The sequence below is a fragment of the Hyperolius riggenbachi genome, chromosome 4 (genome assembly GCF_040937935.1).
Source record: "Hyperolius riggenbachi isolate aHypRig1 chromosome 4, aHypRig1.pri, whole genome shotgun sequence".
Classification (NCBI taxonomy): Eukaryota; Metazoa; Chordata; class Amphibia; order Anura; family Hyperoliidae; genus Hyperolius; species Hyperolius riggenbachi.
The window spans coordinates 465,657,968-465,672,774 of NC_090649.1; the positions used below are offsets into that span (position 1 = coordinate 465,657,968).

The window sequence follows — 14,807 nt, forward strand, 5'->3', positions numbered from 1 at the left end:
GGTGGGAGAAATCTCTCTGTAAATGACAATTTTTTGATTTTTTTTTCTTTGTCTATTTACAGAGATATTTTTCCCACCCAGCATGGGTATATGTAAAAACACACCACAAAACACATTATACTACTTCTCCTGAGTACGACGGTACCACACGGTTTTGGGCCCCTAAAATGCCAGGGCAGTATAGGAACCCCACAAATGACCCCATTTTAGAAAGAAGACACCCCAAGGTATTCTGTTAGGTGTATGGCGAGTTCATAGAAGATTTTATTTTTTGTCACAAGTTAGCGGAAATTGATTTTAATTGTTTTTTTCACAAAATGTCATTTTCCGCTAACTTGTGACAAAAGATAAAATCTTCTATGAACTCACCATACTCCTAACGGAATACCTTGGGGTGTCTTCTTTCTAAAATGGGGTCATTTGTGGGGTTCCTATACTGCCCTGGCATTTTAGGGGCCCAAAACCGTGTGGTACCGCCGTACTCAGGAGAAGTAGTATAATGTGTTTCGTGGTGTATTTTTACATATACCCATGCTGGGTGGGAAAAATATCTCTGTAAATAAACAATTGTGTGTTAAAAAAAAAAAAAAAAAAAAAAATGTTCCTATACTGCCCTGGCATTTTAGGGGCCCAAAACTGTGAGGAGTAGTCTTGAAACCAAATGTCGCAAAATGACCTGTGAAATCCTAAAGGTACTCATTGGACTTTAGGCCCCTTAGCGCACTTAGGGTGCAAAAAAGTGCCACACATGTGGTACCGCCGTACTCAGGAGAAGTAGTATAATGTGTTATGTGGTGTATTTTTACATATACCCATGCTGGGTGGGAGAAATATCTCTGTAAATGACACATTTTTGATTTTGTTTTTTTTTTACACACAATTGTCCATTTACAGAGAGATTTCTCCCACCCAGCATGGGTATGTGTAAAAATACACCCCAAAACACAGACTACTTCTCCTGAGTACGGCGATACCACGTGTGACACTTTTTTGCAGCCTAGGTGCGCTAAGGGGCCCAACGTCCTATTCACAGGTCATTTTGAGGCATTTGTTTTCTAGACTACTCCTCACGGTTTAGGGCCCCTAAAATGCCAGGGCAGTATAGGAACCCCACAAGTGACCCCATTTTAGAAAGAAGACACCCCAAGGTATTCTGTTAGGTGTATGGCGAGTTCATAGAAGATTTTATTTTTTGTCACAAGTTAGTAAAAAATGAAACTTTGATTTTTATTGTTTTTTATTGTTTTTTTCACAATTTCCGCTAGCTTTTGACAAAAAATAAAATCTTCTATGAACTCGTCATACACCTAACAGAATACCTTGGGGTGTCTCTTTTCTAAAAAGGGGTCACTTGTGGGGTTCCTATACTGCCCTGGCATTTTACGGGCCCAAAACCGTGAGTAGTCTGGAAACTAAATGTCTGAAAACGACTGTTCAGGGGTATAAGCATCTGCAAATTTTGATGACAGGTGGTCTATGAGGGGGCGAATTTTGTGGAACCGGTCATAAGCAGGGTGACCTCTTAGATGACAGGTTGTATTGGGCCTGATCTGATGGATAGGAGTTCTATGGGGGGGGGTTGACAGGAGGTGATTGATGGGTGTCTCAGGGGGTGGTTAGAGGGGAAAATAGATGCAATCAATGCACTGGGGAGGTGATCAGAAGGGGGTGTGAGGGGGATCTGAGGGTTTGGCCGAGTGATCAGGAGCCCATACGGGGCAAATTAGGGCCTGATCTGATGGGTAGGTGTGCTAGGGGGCGACAGGTGGTGACAGGAGGTGATTGATGGGTGTCTCAAGGTGTGATTAGAGGGGGGGGATAAATGCAAGCAATGCACTGGCGAGGTGATCAGGGCTGGGGTCTGAGGGCATTCTGAGGGTGTGGGCGGGTGATTGGGTGCCCTAGGGGCAGATAGGGGTCTAATCTGGTGGGTAGCAGTGACAGGTGGGGACAGGGGGTGATTGATGGGTAATTAGTGGATGTTTAGAGGAGAGAACAGATGTAAACAATGCACTTGGGAGGTGATCTGACGTCGGGTCTGCAGGCGATCTGATGGCTGATTGATGGGTGGCAGTGACAGTGGGTGATTGACAGGTGATCAGTGGGTTATTACAGGGGGGATAGAGGCATACAGTACACAGGGGGAGGGGGTGTCTGGGGGGAATCTGAGGGGTGGGGGGTGATCAGGAGGGAGTAGGGGGCAGTTTAGGGCATTAAAAAAAAATAGCGTTGACAGATAGTGACAGGAAGTGATTGATGGGTGATTAGTGGGGTGATTGGGTGCAAACAGTGGTCTGTGGGGTGGGCAGGGGGGGGTCTGAGGGGTACTGTGGGCGATCGGGGGGGGGGGGGGGGGGGAATCTGTGTGCTTGTGTGCACATTAGGGTGGCTGCAGCCTGTCCTGGTGGTCCCTCGATCACTGGGACCACTAGGGCAGGAGCCAGCCTGTATAATACGCTTTGTATACATTACAAAGCGTATTATACGCTTCCAATGCGGCGATCGTCGGGTTAACAACCCACCGGCACTTCCAATTGGCCGGCGGGTTGACGACGCGGGTGGTCGGAGCCTATTGCCGGAGGATGCATGCGCATAACAGCGCGCGATCCCTGACCAGCAGCCACATGAGGACCCGCCACCGATGGGCGTATTGCGGTCGTTTAGGCCCAGCCTTTACCGCCACCAATCGGCTGTAGGCGGTCCTCAAGTGGTTAAAAAGTAGATTTAAATATAAAATAAAACTGGAATATCTTAAAATGTCATTTTTAAGAGGAGGATAGATATCGTTTATTTCATTAGTTTATTTTCACCTCCTTTAAGTGAAAAGAATACTCTGTACAGCGCTGCGGAAGATGTCAGCGCTACATAAAAACTAAATAATAATAATCATCAAATCCAACCAGGAATCTGTATCAGTAGTGGCGTTTTACAGATAGTAAAGCCATCGACGCCTGACCAGCACAAACCGAACATGAGCATCAGCATATTCTATCGCTTCAGGATTAAGAGTTTTTTCCACGTACAATTCAGGCTTTTTCCTTAAAATAGAAGTAATTTACATATTCCACCTTCCCAAGAGCAAGAAGTAAATATAAAAGCACCATTCCAAGACAGGGGGGTGAAATATGCAAATCACTCCCCTCCATCCCGGCGATCCGTCCAGAAATACTGGTTTAGCGCACAACCTACTGCCTATTAAACACAACTGTTTTGTAAGTAGAACAATTTGGGCTGCATTCCAAGATTACGTAGTCCTGCCATTCAACTGCCTTCAAAACAGATCCCCCCCCCCCCCTTAATCACCAATTTAACCACTTAAAGGATAAGTGAGATCTATAGATATAGGTAGTGTTTGTGATGCGGAAACCAGGAAAATTGCCCTAAGGCCTGGAACCCACTACAAATCGCAAAACGCAATCGCTAGGGTTTTAAATTAACGTTTTGTAAGCGATTTCATGAGTGTTTTCTGACGATTTTGGTAGAGAATAATAATTATAATTTAATAATGATTTGCGATTAAACGCTCAAAAAAGTGCTCTAGTGGCTTCCAGGCCTAATGGTGGCCACTAACGGTCCAATTACTAGTGAAAAATCATTTGAGCGATCAGAAATTCGGATCGGATTGGTTGTACATAATCTTCGTTGATGGGCACAATCAATTACCAACGATTATAAAAAAAAAACAGTCTTCCGATTGGATTTTCGTCGAACCAAAATTTGGATTTTCTTGTTGGTTGTGATAGGTAGGAAGCAAAGATTGGTTCACTGATGGTGTAGTGAACAATTTCAATTCCGATCAGAATTTCTGATCGCTCAAGCGATTTTTTCGCTAGAAATTGAATTGTTAGTGGCCACCTTTAGGCTGCTTTCCCACCAGGACGTTGCGTTTTAGGGGACGTTATAGGTCACATAACGTGCCCCTAACGCAATGCCTGGTGGTGTTGGAGCAGGACGCTACCTAGAGCTCTTGTTGCGCCATTTTTGTGCTCTGGGATGCGAGAGACCACGTGATCTCCATCACGTGGTCCCGCCAGCCAATCGCCACACAGGGCGGCGCTCCAGGAAAGTAGACTCTGAACGTCTCAGTGCAGTGAATATTAATTAGCCATGTGGCTGGCCGAGGAGGAGGAGGGGAGACCTCCTCCTCCAACATCACTGAGCATGTGCAAACAGTCTAACGCGGCTTAGCCGCATATAACGCACAGCATGCAGCACTTTAAGTTGACGTCCAGCGTTACAAGGTAACAACGTGGGCACTGTGAACAGCCCATTTAGTTTTCATTGCTGTGAGTTAGGATGCGTTACAGGCTGCTCTAACGTGCGCCTGTAACGTCTTACTGTGAAAGCAGCCTTAGAGTTGTTTTACTAAATTCTTCTCTATGGCCCGGTGCACACCAAAAACCGCAAGCAGATCCGCAAAACGCTAGCATTTTAGCTGCGTTTTTTCGTTTTATTTTGAAGCGTTTTCCTAACGTTTTGCGGTTTTGTGCTGCGGTTTTTGGTACAGCAGATTACAGATATTGTTACAGTAAAGCTGTTACTGAACAGCTTCTGTAACAAAAACTCCTGCAAACCGCTCTGATGTAGCATTTTTCAGAGCGGTTTGCGTTTTTCCTATACTTTACAATGAGGCAGAAACGCCTCCGCAATCCAAAATCTGCAGCAGCCCGGGAGTATGCGTTTCTGCAAAACGCCTCCCGCTCTGGTGTGCACCAGCCCATTGAAATACATTACCCTGGCGTTTCCACATCCGCAATCGGATCTGAAAACGCTGCCGAACCGCTCTGGTGTGCACTAGGCCTATGTCACTACAGTGTCTTTTAACATTGTACCTTTATATAGCACAGTCCCCAGTATCCGGCACCAGCGGGGATACATATGCTTGCCAGTTGCTTGAGCAACAGGCCAAAAAAGTACCCAAAAAAATCCCATTCTCCCCCCAGATGCAGGCCGAATACTCACCGAGCCTCCAGCGAAGTCCTGCATCACCTTGCGGGCTCCTAGCTACTTTCTGGCGTCCACTGTGCACGGAAGGCGGAGTGTCAGCTGACCCGTATCGAGTCACATGACACAGACTTGCGTGCACGGATACCAGAAGCCGCTAGGAACCCACGAAGCGATGCAGGACATCGCTGGAGGATCGGCGAGTATTTTGTGGCAGTGCAAGCACCCCAGAACAGAGGTCCGGTCCAGGCATTCCGGTTAGTTGAGACTTCTGGTTGCCTGTGTACACACATTCACTGGGCAGCACGGTGGCGTAGTGGTTAGCGCTCTCGCCTTGCAACGCTGGGTCTGTGGTTGAAATCCCAGGCAGGTCAACATCTGCAAGGAGTTTGTATGTTCTCCCCGTGTATGTGTGGGCTTCCTCCGGACACTCCGGTTTCTTTCCACATCCCAAAAACATACAGATAAGTTAATTCACCCCCCCCCCCCCAAATTGGCCCTAGCCTAGACTATGATACATGCACTACACGATACATACATAGACATATGACTATGGTAGGAACTAGATTGTGAGCCCCTCTGAGGGACAGTTAGTGACAAGACAATATGCTCTGTACAGCGCTGCTGAGAATTGCTTTATTGTCTCCTATAGGACGAAGCAGGTAAAAGTTGCGCCGGAGATTTCGGCATAGCCAGTCGCCGTAGGCCATAATAGGAATTATGTCTAAAGCAGCGCTCAGACAGTCATTTGGGCGCCATCAGATGGAGCCCAAATGACTATAGCTGGAAGCCGAATTATGTTAAAATCTGTGGCGGCCTGGAGGGAGAATAGTAATTAACGCCGCCAAGACTCGTGCAGGAGCAGTGTGAGGCGTTTTTCGGCGTCACCCTGTGCCCAACTTTCCCAGTGACTTCATGAATTATAGTTACAACCTAGTCACGCGACAGAACAGAAAGGACACGTGAATGGCGATTGCAATCAGAGTGGACGGCGCAGATGGCTGCAAGCGGATGCAAAATGGACGGAACTACGGTGTCCTTTTTGCATCTGCACAAGTGGAAACCGGCCCTAAGTGAGTTTAGCAGGGATCAGTAGGGTGATGAGGGTTACTTTATAAGCTGGGTTTTCCGTAGCAGGCAATATGGAGGCGTACCTATGTAATAGCCGCCGGGAGACTTGGGCGCAGGATACAGCCGATATACGGCTTAGCCTGCTGCTGCACAAGTCCTGGTGGTGTTAATTACTATTCCCCCTCCAGGTCCATGTGGATGGTGGGGAATGGTGTAATTAGTCTTCCAGCTATTGATGGCGGCCGAATTACAGCGTTTTTATCGTAATCTGTACTCAGTCTTATGACTGCACCCAAATGACTCACTGAGCGCAGCTATAGCCGTAATACCTATTACGGCCTGCGGTGGCGTTGGCTGCGCCCAAATATCCTGCGCTGTCTCAACAGGGCTCGATACTGAGGTGGCCTTTGTGGAGGTGAGTGAATCAGACCACAAACAGATGTCTGTCCAAAAAAACAATTCCTCTCTCGATCGAATTCGATTCGTATCAAACACTGCAGAGTGATTTTCAATAGAATCCAGCTATTGAAAATATTCCACTATGTGCTGCTGATCGACCACCCCTCCTGCCTTGCCACCAATCGACCACAATTTTCTATCCGGTCAGATCATTGTAGGCTAAAAACGATCTGACATTTTTGTGCTATTAAGTCCCAGCAAATTGGATCACTGATTAAATGTCTGGAATCACACAGGAAAATCTGTTTATGGTTTCAGCGTGCGTACACACATCTAAATTTGATTGACCAATTTTACCACTTCTATATAGTATGAGAGTTTACCATGTAGTACAAGAGCTTACCTGCACAATCTGTTCTTAGTATTCAAAGCATGTTGACCCTTCACACTACATGGAAATTCAGTATTCTCCGGAAAAAAATGTTTCCGGCCGGGTGGCATGCAAAAGTAGCTGGGTGGGGTGTGAGGGGGCAATGCAGGTCCGGCACAACTCTGCTTGCAGCATAGGAGGAGGATGAGTGGGCAAGCCAAAGACAGCAGAGTGCTCACCAAAATTAGCCGAGTGGAGCACGCAGCCCACCGCACAGCAATGAAAAATCAAGGGCTGTTCACAGTGCCCACGTTGCGTTACATAGTAACGCTGCGCCACCAGACAACGTACTGCATGCAGTACTTTCTAAGCGGCAGAGCCGCGTTAGACTGCTTGCACATGCTCAGTACGGGTGTGTTTTTTTTATTTTGGGGGCGGAGAGGAGGCGGGGAGAGGCCGCTACGTAGCCAGGCACATGGCTACTTAAAAAAACCACCCTGGCGCTCTGATTAAATCGCCAGGGCGGCTGCGGGAGGGTTTTTTTTAAATTAAAAAAAAACTATTCCATGCAGCCAACTGAAAGTTGGCTGCATGAAAGCCCACTAGAGGGCGCTCCGGAGGCGTTCTTCCGATCGCCTCCGGCGGCCAGAAGTAACACGGAAGGCCGCAATAAGCGGCCTTCCGTGTTTCGCTTGACGTCATGGACGTCAGCCGCCTCCGATCCAGCCCTTAGCGCTGGCCGGAACTGTTTGTTCCGGCTACGCTGGGCTCGGGCGGCTGGGGGGACCCTCTTTCGCCGCTGCAGCGGCGATCAGGCAGCACACGCGGCTGGCAAAGTGCCGGCTGCGTGTGCTGCTTTTTATTTCATTGAAATCGGCCCAGCAGGGCCTGAGCGGCAGCCTCTGGCGGTGTTGGATGAGCTGAGCTCGTCCAGACCGCTCAGCAGGTTAATATTCACTGCACTTGCAGTGTTTTCTTCTTGGAGCGGCCGCTGATTGGCTGGCGAGACCACGTGATGCGGAGAGCTCCGCTCACGTGGTCTCCGCAGTTCCTCCGACAGAGCAGGCGCACCAAGAGCTGCTTGTAACGCGGCTCTTGGTAGCGTCCTGCTCCAACACCACCAGGCGTTGCGTTAGGGGCACGTTATGCGACCTTAACGTCCCCTCTAACGCAACGTCCTGGTGTGAAACCAGCCTGAAAGTGTTAAAATTGTTTAATCAAAATTGGATGTGTGCATTCACTCTAAGGTCAACATCTCCCTCAAACCTAAAGGAACCCCGCTCATGCCATCATATAGCAATCCTTTAGATAACAGACCTAGGGACTCGCTCTGATTGTTGACAATGGGAATGGCAGCCATAGCCTCCCTCTAGCTCCCAGACTGTAGAGTAGAATACCAAGAGAGCGTTAATCAACCGGACACTAAACAGGAACAACATTAGCAGAAGTTACCAGCTGTCAAGGTTTTAAATCCTCTCTCTAGACAGCTGGCCCATTCATCCAATTGGAATGACTCAGGATGAAAGAAATGAGTCAGGATATAACCAGAAGGAGCGGAGTATTTGCACTGCATCTAGAAGGTAAAAAGGGAATATCTTTCAAGGAACACCATCGAATAAGATGTTTTATTTAATCGGTATAGGAATAGTTTGGGAAGTGCCGTTAAGTAGGGGTGTACACATTTCAATGCTCATCTCTTTGTTTACTGTTATCAAATTCCCTTTCACACTTCACTGAAGGCCAAAATCTGATAAACTACATCATGAAGGGAGGGGGATTCCCTCAAATTGCATCTGTTAACCCTGTGTGTGAGAGAACGCTCTCACTGCAGCTGCCTGTCTCTAACTGTGCTGTCTGCAGAAAGCAGAGGAAATGTATCTAATGTGCAACATAAACATTTGTAATTGTGTGTGAAATCGACTCCAGATCCATTTCATATATCTTCAATATTGCACTGTTCTTAGCATGTCAGACTGCAGAGATTCACCTATGCAAATTGGGCATTCCAACCAAACTAAAATCTACACACAATGAATTACAGCTTTTGCCTCTGATATTTAACATAAAAAGTAGGAACAATGTTTACGCTGCTACTTAGACATTATTTGTACATTGTCATTTTAGAAAAATGCTGCCCATTCCGTGTCCTGCCATCCAGATCACACTTCAATACACACAGCCAAACCACAACTGAGGCTCCCAGTGGAAATAAGTCTTTAAGGTGGACCTGAACTCTTGCACAGGACAGAAGAAAAACAGAGAAATGCACCCTGTATGTATTTAGAGTTTAGCCTGTCTAATTCCCCCTCATCTGTAACTTACCACTGTACTTTGATCAGCTCAGGAATCTCCTCTGATTAGAGAGAGATTTGCATCTTTATCGAAGCTGCCCATATACTGCAGGCCGATTCCCGTTCGATTTCAGCATGAAATCTGCAGGGAATCGGCTGAGCCCGCTGTGTCCACCCCGCCGCTGCCCCCCTAACGTATATGTTCCCCCCATGGGTGCATTTATACATTACCTGTCCTGTGTCAGCCTCCGCGCGATGTCTGCCCGTCTCCTTGAAGTTCTCATATATTCAGTAATAGTAGCCAAGTTAAAGCAGGAGGCTCAGCCATACTATGCCAGGGGAAAAAAAAAACCCACACATATAAGTAGATAAATACTTGATCTACTTACATAACACATGTATTGCACTGACCACGTTTTGACTTCAGTGAATGTTATATAGTAAATGAAGAGAATTCTGATCCTGGTGGGAACCATGCCTTTTGCCCACAGATTGAGGTTAAATCCTGATGTAATTTCTTCCCTTAAAGGACTTACGAGGCCAAAATAGCTAAAAAAGCCAAGTACCTTCAAGATGTTTAAATGCACGGAGGACGCCGTCCGCGCCCTCCGTGCAGTTCCGCCGGGTCCCCTTCCTGAGATCGCCCCCCGTGCCGAACGCGACCCCACAGGCCGGGTCGGGCTCTCGTGCCGCTCCCAATATGGCCGCTTCCTCTGGCCGCGGCTGCGCAGTCCGCCTGGCCGTGAGTGCGGCTGCGCAGCTCTAGGGCCAACCCCTCTGATCCACGCTACAGTGCGTGGTTCGGGGGGTTGACCCTAGAGCTGCGCAGCCGCACTCACGGCCAGGCGGACTGCGCAGCCGCGGCCAGAGGAAGCGGCCATATTGGGAGCGGCACGAGAGCCCGACCCGGCCTGTGGGGTCGCGATCGGCACGGGGGGGGCGATCTCAGGAAGGGGACCCGGCGGAACTGCACGGAGGGCGCGGACGGCGTCCTCCGTGCATTTAAACATCTTAAAGGTACTTGGCTTTTTTAGCCATTTTGGCCTCGTAAGTCCTTTAACTTTTTTTCTTTTCTCCTCCAATCGCTGAGTCACCTCAGCCTTGCTTGTAAACACAAGTGAGCAGAGGATCATGTTTCAGCTAGGCAGGGATATAAAGGGAAGAGGAGGAATATATTATAGATAAAAAGAACCCCCAGCATGCAACTGAATGGCAATGGCTATTAAAGGGCCAGTGCTCCTAAAGTATGTGATAACTCCAAACTAGAACAGCAGAAAAAAATTTGAATGCAGGATTAGCATCTTTATCACTTAATACACTCAGACCAGTTGCTGTTTAAATTTGATTTTTATGGTGACAAGAGGAACTGTAGTCAAATAACATAATGAATACTTGCTGGGTGTTCTTGCAATGGTTAATGTTCATTTATGCTCTTTTATATTCGACACTGGTCTACTGTTTTTAGCAGGGCTGTGGAGTCGGTACAAAAATCTTCCGACTCCTTAGATTATGAAATCACCGACTCCGGCTCAAACTCCGACTCCGGGTACCCAAAATGGCTCTGACTCCGACTCCTCAGTTTAATACTTACCAGGGCTGTGGATTTTGTAAAAAATCATCAGACTCCTCAGTTTATGAAATCACCGACTCCAGGTACCCAAAACTGCTCCAACTCCACAGCCCTTTAGGAACATTGTTTATTTTGATCTTGATATTGATTTGTTGTGGAGCCTACAGTATACCTACTGTACTTTTATGGCGATACTTTTGAATGTACCTTTTCTATTTATAAATTATTTAGTCAGGGTTTTCCCATTGGAAAATCTTTCCTCTCCCTAATTTACTCTCTGAAATTTATCAAAGGCGGCAACATCTTTAGCAATGACAGGTGAACTCTGCCAGAATGTTAAGAGAGTTATAAAGCCAGTAAAAAAGATCTCTGGTCTCCCAGAATGCTCAGAGGGGCAGAATTCCACATAAACAGCCAAAGCTAAGCCTCACTGGGATAACAGGGCTACAAAAAATAATTTCAGTATTTGTATAGCGCTTGCGAGGCAGTCTCCTGTGTCAGAAGCAGAGCCCTTAAAGCGAATGGGAACCGGGTTTAAAAAGAAAAAAAAAAAGTCAGATACTCACCTAAGGAGAGGGAGGCTCTGGGTCCCATAGAGCACTCCCTCTCCTCTCACGGTCCCCGCTGTTTCGCTGGCTCCCCCATAGCGGTATTCGACAGTTTCGGTCAAATACCGCTGGCTCCCGGCCGAAGGGAAGCTTTGGAGATGCTTCGGGAGCCCGAGTGCTCCTGAAGACGGGCCGCTCTACACTGCGCATGCGCCCTCTGACGCGTTCTTGTGTGCGCCGCCTGTCTTCGGGAGGACTCGGCTCCCGAAGACCCCTCGGCATGGGACGAGAACGGAGGAGCCAGCGCAGCACCGGGGCCACCGGGAGAGGAGAAGGATGGTTCATTAGGACCCGAGCCTTCCCTCTCCTTAGGTGAGTATCTGCCTTTTTTTTTTTTTTTTTTTTTTTTTATTTCAACCCGGGTTACATTAGCTTTAAAGAAAACCTGTAACATAAAAAAGTGCCCTTGGGGAGTAACTTACCTCAGGAGGGGGAAGCCAAATCCAAGCCTCTGGATCCAATAGAGCTTCCCCTGCTCCACGGTGGACTCGCTGGGCCCCTCCAAATGGCGGGCATGTAAATATTTACCTCTCCGGGCTACAGTGCAGGCGCAGTAGCGGCTCTCGATCAGGCAGAAGTAGCCGATCCCAATCAGGTCCACGCAGGCGCAAGTTGCCTGAGCAGTAGAGTGGACCAGACTGGGATCGGCTATTTCCACCTAATCCCGAGCCGTGACTGCACCTGCACCAGGGAAGGTAAATATTGCAGGTGCTACAGCTTGAAATATTGTCGGCTGTGGCTTAGGAGGGGCGCAGCGAGACCACCGTGGGAGGGAGGAGGACGGGGGAAGCCTAGACAGGGTCCAGAGGCTTCCCTGTCACAACGCAAGTACACCCCCCCTTCCCGGGCACAGAGTCTCTTTAACCAGTACACTATCCGTCCACAAAATACAGCAATCTATACATTTATGAATTGTTTCTGGTGCTGAAACCAGGATAATTACCATAAAAGTAAGTATCCTGAATAATTTACTGCATTCTATTATATCGTTACAGTTCCCTCTTTAACCATCTGCAGTATCAGTTGTGCCGTGGGCAAAGTTAACCGCTTAGCCACCGAGCTGCACTATTGCCCTTCTGTTTCTCAATTCTGCTTCCAAATCAATTCTCTTTATTTGTAACGGTTTTTCAGCAGTCGTTAGAGATCAGCGTACGGGGTTTTGTTTCATACGCAGAGCTGACTACCTCACAAGTGTGTCCCAGACCTAACACGTTGCGAGAGGGTGTCACCAGCGCGGAGGTGACGGCTGCATGTGACAGACCACAAGATAGCAGGTTTATCAGTGTCGCTAGACCGCCTCCCCAGCACCACAAGCTGCAGACAGGCTAATCACCACAGAACAGCATTCCCTCATCCAGCAAATTACCACACAGCTCGTCCCAATGACAACTCCAACAAACAAGACCCGCCAGAGACAAACACAGATCACTTACGTAGCAAGAGTGGCCTGTGGGCAGAGCGATATATAACCACGTTTTCCAAATAATAAAAAAAAAACATTGATTCTACATTAAGATTTAAAAAACAAAAAAAAAACAATAAAAAAACAACCAAACATACAATGACACACCACACCCACTAAATAATTATAACACAGTCAGGAGAATGTACCTGTTTGAATCTGCAGTCCCATATTTTCAAAGCCCAAAAAAGGAAGTCATTTTTTCAGCAATTGTGACTTTGGAGTGATTCTTTGAGCGATTTTATAGCAATTGTATATTTCATGCAGAATTGCGCTCAAGATGGATGCTCACCCATGATGAATATAACGCAGGTTTTACAGCTATTTTTTGCATTACGGTGCAATATGATGCTCCTGCCGCATACCCCAAAACGCAAAAAATGACAAACTTATGACTCTGCGGCAGAGTGTGCTGACAGGATTATATGCATAGTGCCGCCCCCCGCTCAGCGATGTACTCCCTGCTAGACAGGAAGTACGTGTCTGGGATTTCCGTCGGCAAAAACATGCATGCCGCAAATACCGTGCTCCATCATTTACACTATGTGCGTCGCCAATAGACTTACATTACCTCCAAGCAATACGTGCGGTGCTTGCGGTAACACGCTGTTGCCCTTACGTCGGATTGGATACTTCCAGCGCACCGCATAAAGTGTGACAGTCTGAAATTTCTGGTACGTGGGTTGCTGTATTCAGGCTACCACCATCTTAATGCGGATTGGAACTCTTTTTCCTTTTTACCTGGTCTTTTTTTTTGTTTTTACTAGCTGCAGGATCTGCGCAATGCCAGTGGGATTGTGGGAAGGGACAGTAAGCTGTGGCAGTAAGGAAGGAATATTAAAGCGGACCTAAACTCAGAACTTTCTCTCTGCTCTAAAAGATAATCAACACCATAAAAACCTTTAAAGAAAAATTTTTTTTTGTTACAGCTGATACAAATCCTGCAATAAATCTGCAGTGTGTCTACTTCCTGCTTTAATGAAAGCAGAGACAGGGTGAACATCTTGTGTTTACAAATTAGCTGCTCTGCTGAGGCAGCTAGCTGACACAGTTGAGTGATCAAATTACAGATGAGTGGGAATTAGGGCTCAAACCCATTAGCAGCCTTTTCCAAGTGCTAGTGATTTTAAAAAGCTCTTGCTAATGCAATGCTATTGGAGATTTTTATAAAATCACCGCTCAAGTGGGATCACACCCATAGCATTACGTTAGCAAGAGCTCTTCAAATCACCAAGCGCCCTGAAAATCGCTGCTAGTGAGTTCCAGGCCTGAGAGACTAAACTCTTTAAATACATACAGGGTGCATTTCTCTATATTTTTCTTCTGTCCTGTGCAGGTCCACTTTAAAAACGCAAACAAGCAAAATGCGTTTTTTCCGCATATGCCATGCTGGGAGCCTCCTGAAGAGGTGCTCCGAGGAGCCCTTGCAATATAGGAACCCGGAATCCTGTGACAGCCCACTTTATAAATTGCAGTACACAGGTTAAAGGATACTGGAAGTGACATGTGACATGATGAGATAGACATGTGTATGTACAGTGCCTAGCACACAAATAACTATGCTGTGTTCCTTTTTTTCTCTCTGCCTGAAAGAGTTAAATATCAGGTATGTAAGCGGCTGACTCAGTCCTGACAAGAAGCGACTACAGTGTGACCCTCACTGATAAGAAATTCCCCTTTTTATCTCTTTCTTGCTCTCAGAAGCCATGTTCTGCTAGGAAAGTGTTTTATAAATGAAATTTCTTATCAGTGAGGGTCACACTGTAGCCACTTCCTGTCTGAGTCAGGACTGAGTCAGTTACTTACATACCTGATATTTAACTCTTTCAGGCAGAGAAAGAAAAAATGAACACAGCCTAGTTATTTGTGTGCTAGGCACTGTACATACACATGTGTATCTCATGTCACTTCAGGTATCCTTTAACTTTATAGACAACACTTCATAGAGGAACGTTAAGGTCCCCCTTTCCACCTGTACTGCAGTTTGTAGACAGGTCTTCTTGTGCGCGGTTTCCTGTACACAGTGATTTGTTGCACATAAATAAACGCTCACATCCTCCGTAGCTGTGCATACCGGAACCTGCATGTGTGT

General features: G+C 47.0%; 1 protein-coding gene across 4 annotated transcripts in view; it reads right to left on the bottom strand.

Moving 5' to 3' along the window:
- Positions 1 to 14,807, bottom strand: part of ENAH (ENAH actin regulator) — a 166,064-nt gene that overhangs the window by 114,545 nt on the left and 36,712 nt on the right. For 3 of the 4 annotated variants that reach the window (XM_068232862.1, XM_068232861.1, XM_068232859.1), the window contains exon 1: positions 9,307 to 9,375. The exons of the other annotated variant lie outside the window; for it this stretch is intronic. In XM_068232862.1, the coding sequence (XP_068088963.1) occupies positions 9,307 to 9,359 (53 nt within the window). In that variant the 5' untranslated portion in view covers positions 9,360 to 9,375. Of the gene's footprint in view, positions 1 to 9,306; positions 9,376 to 14,807 lie in introns of those variants that run through there. 4 annotated transcript variants of the gene reach the window in all.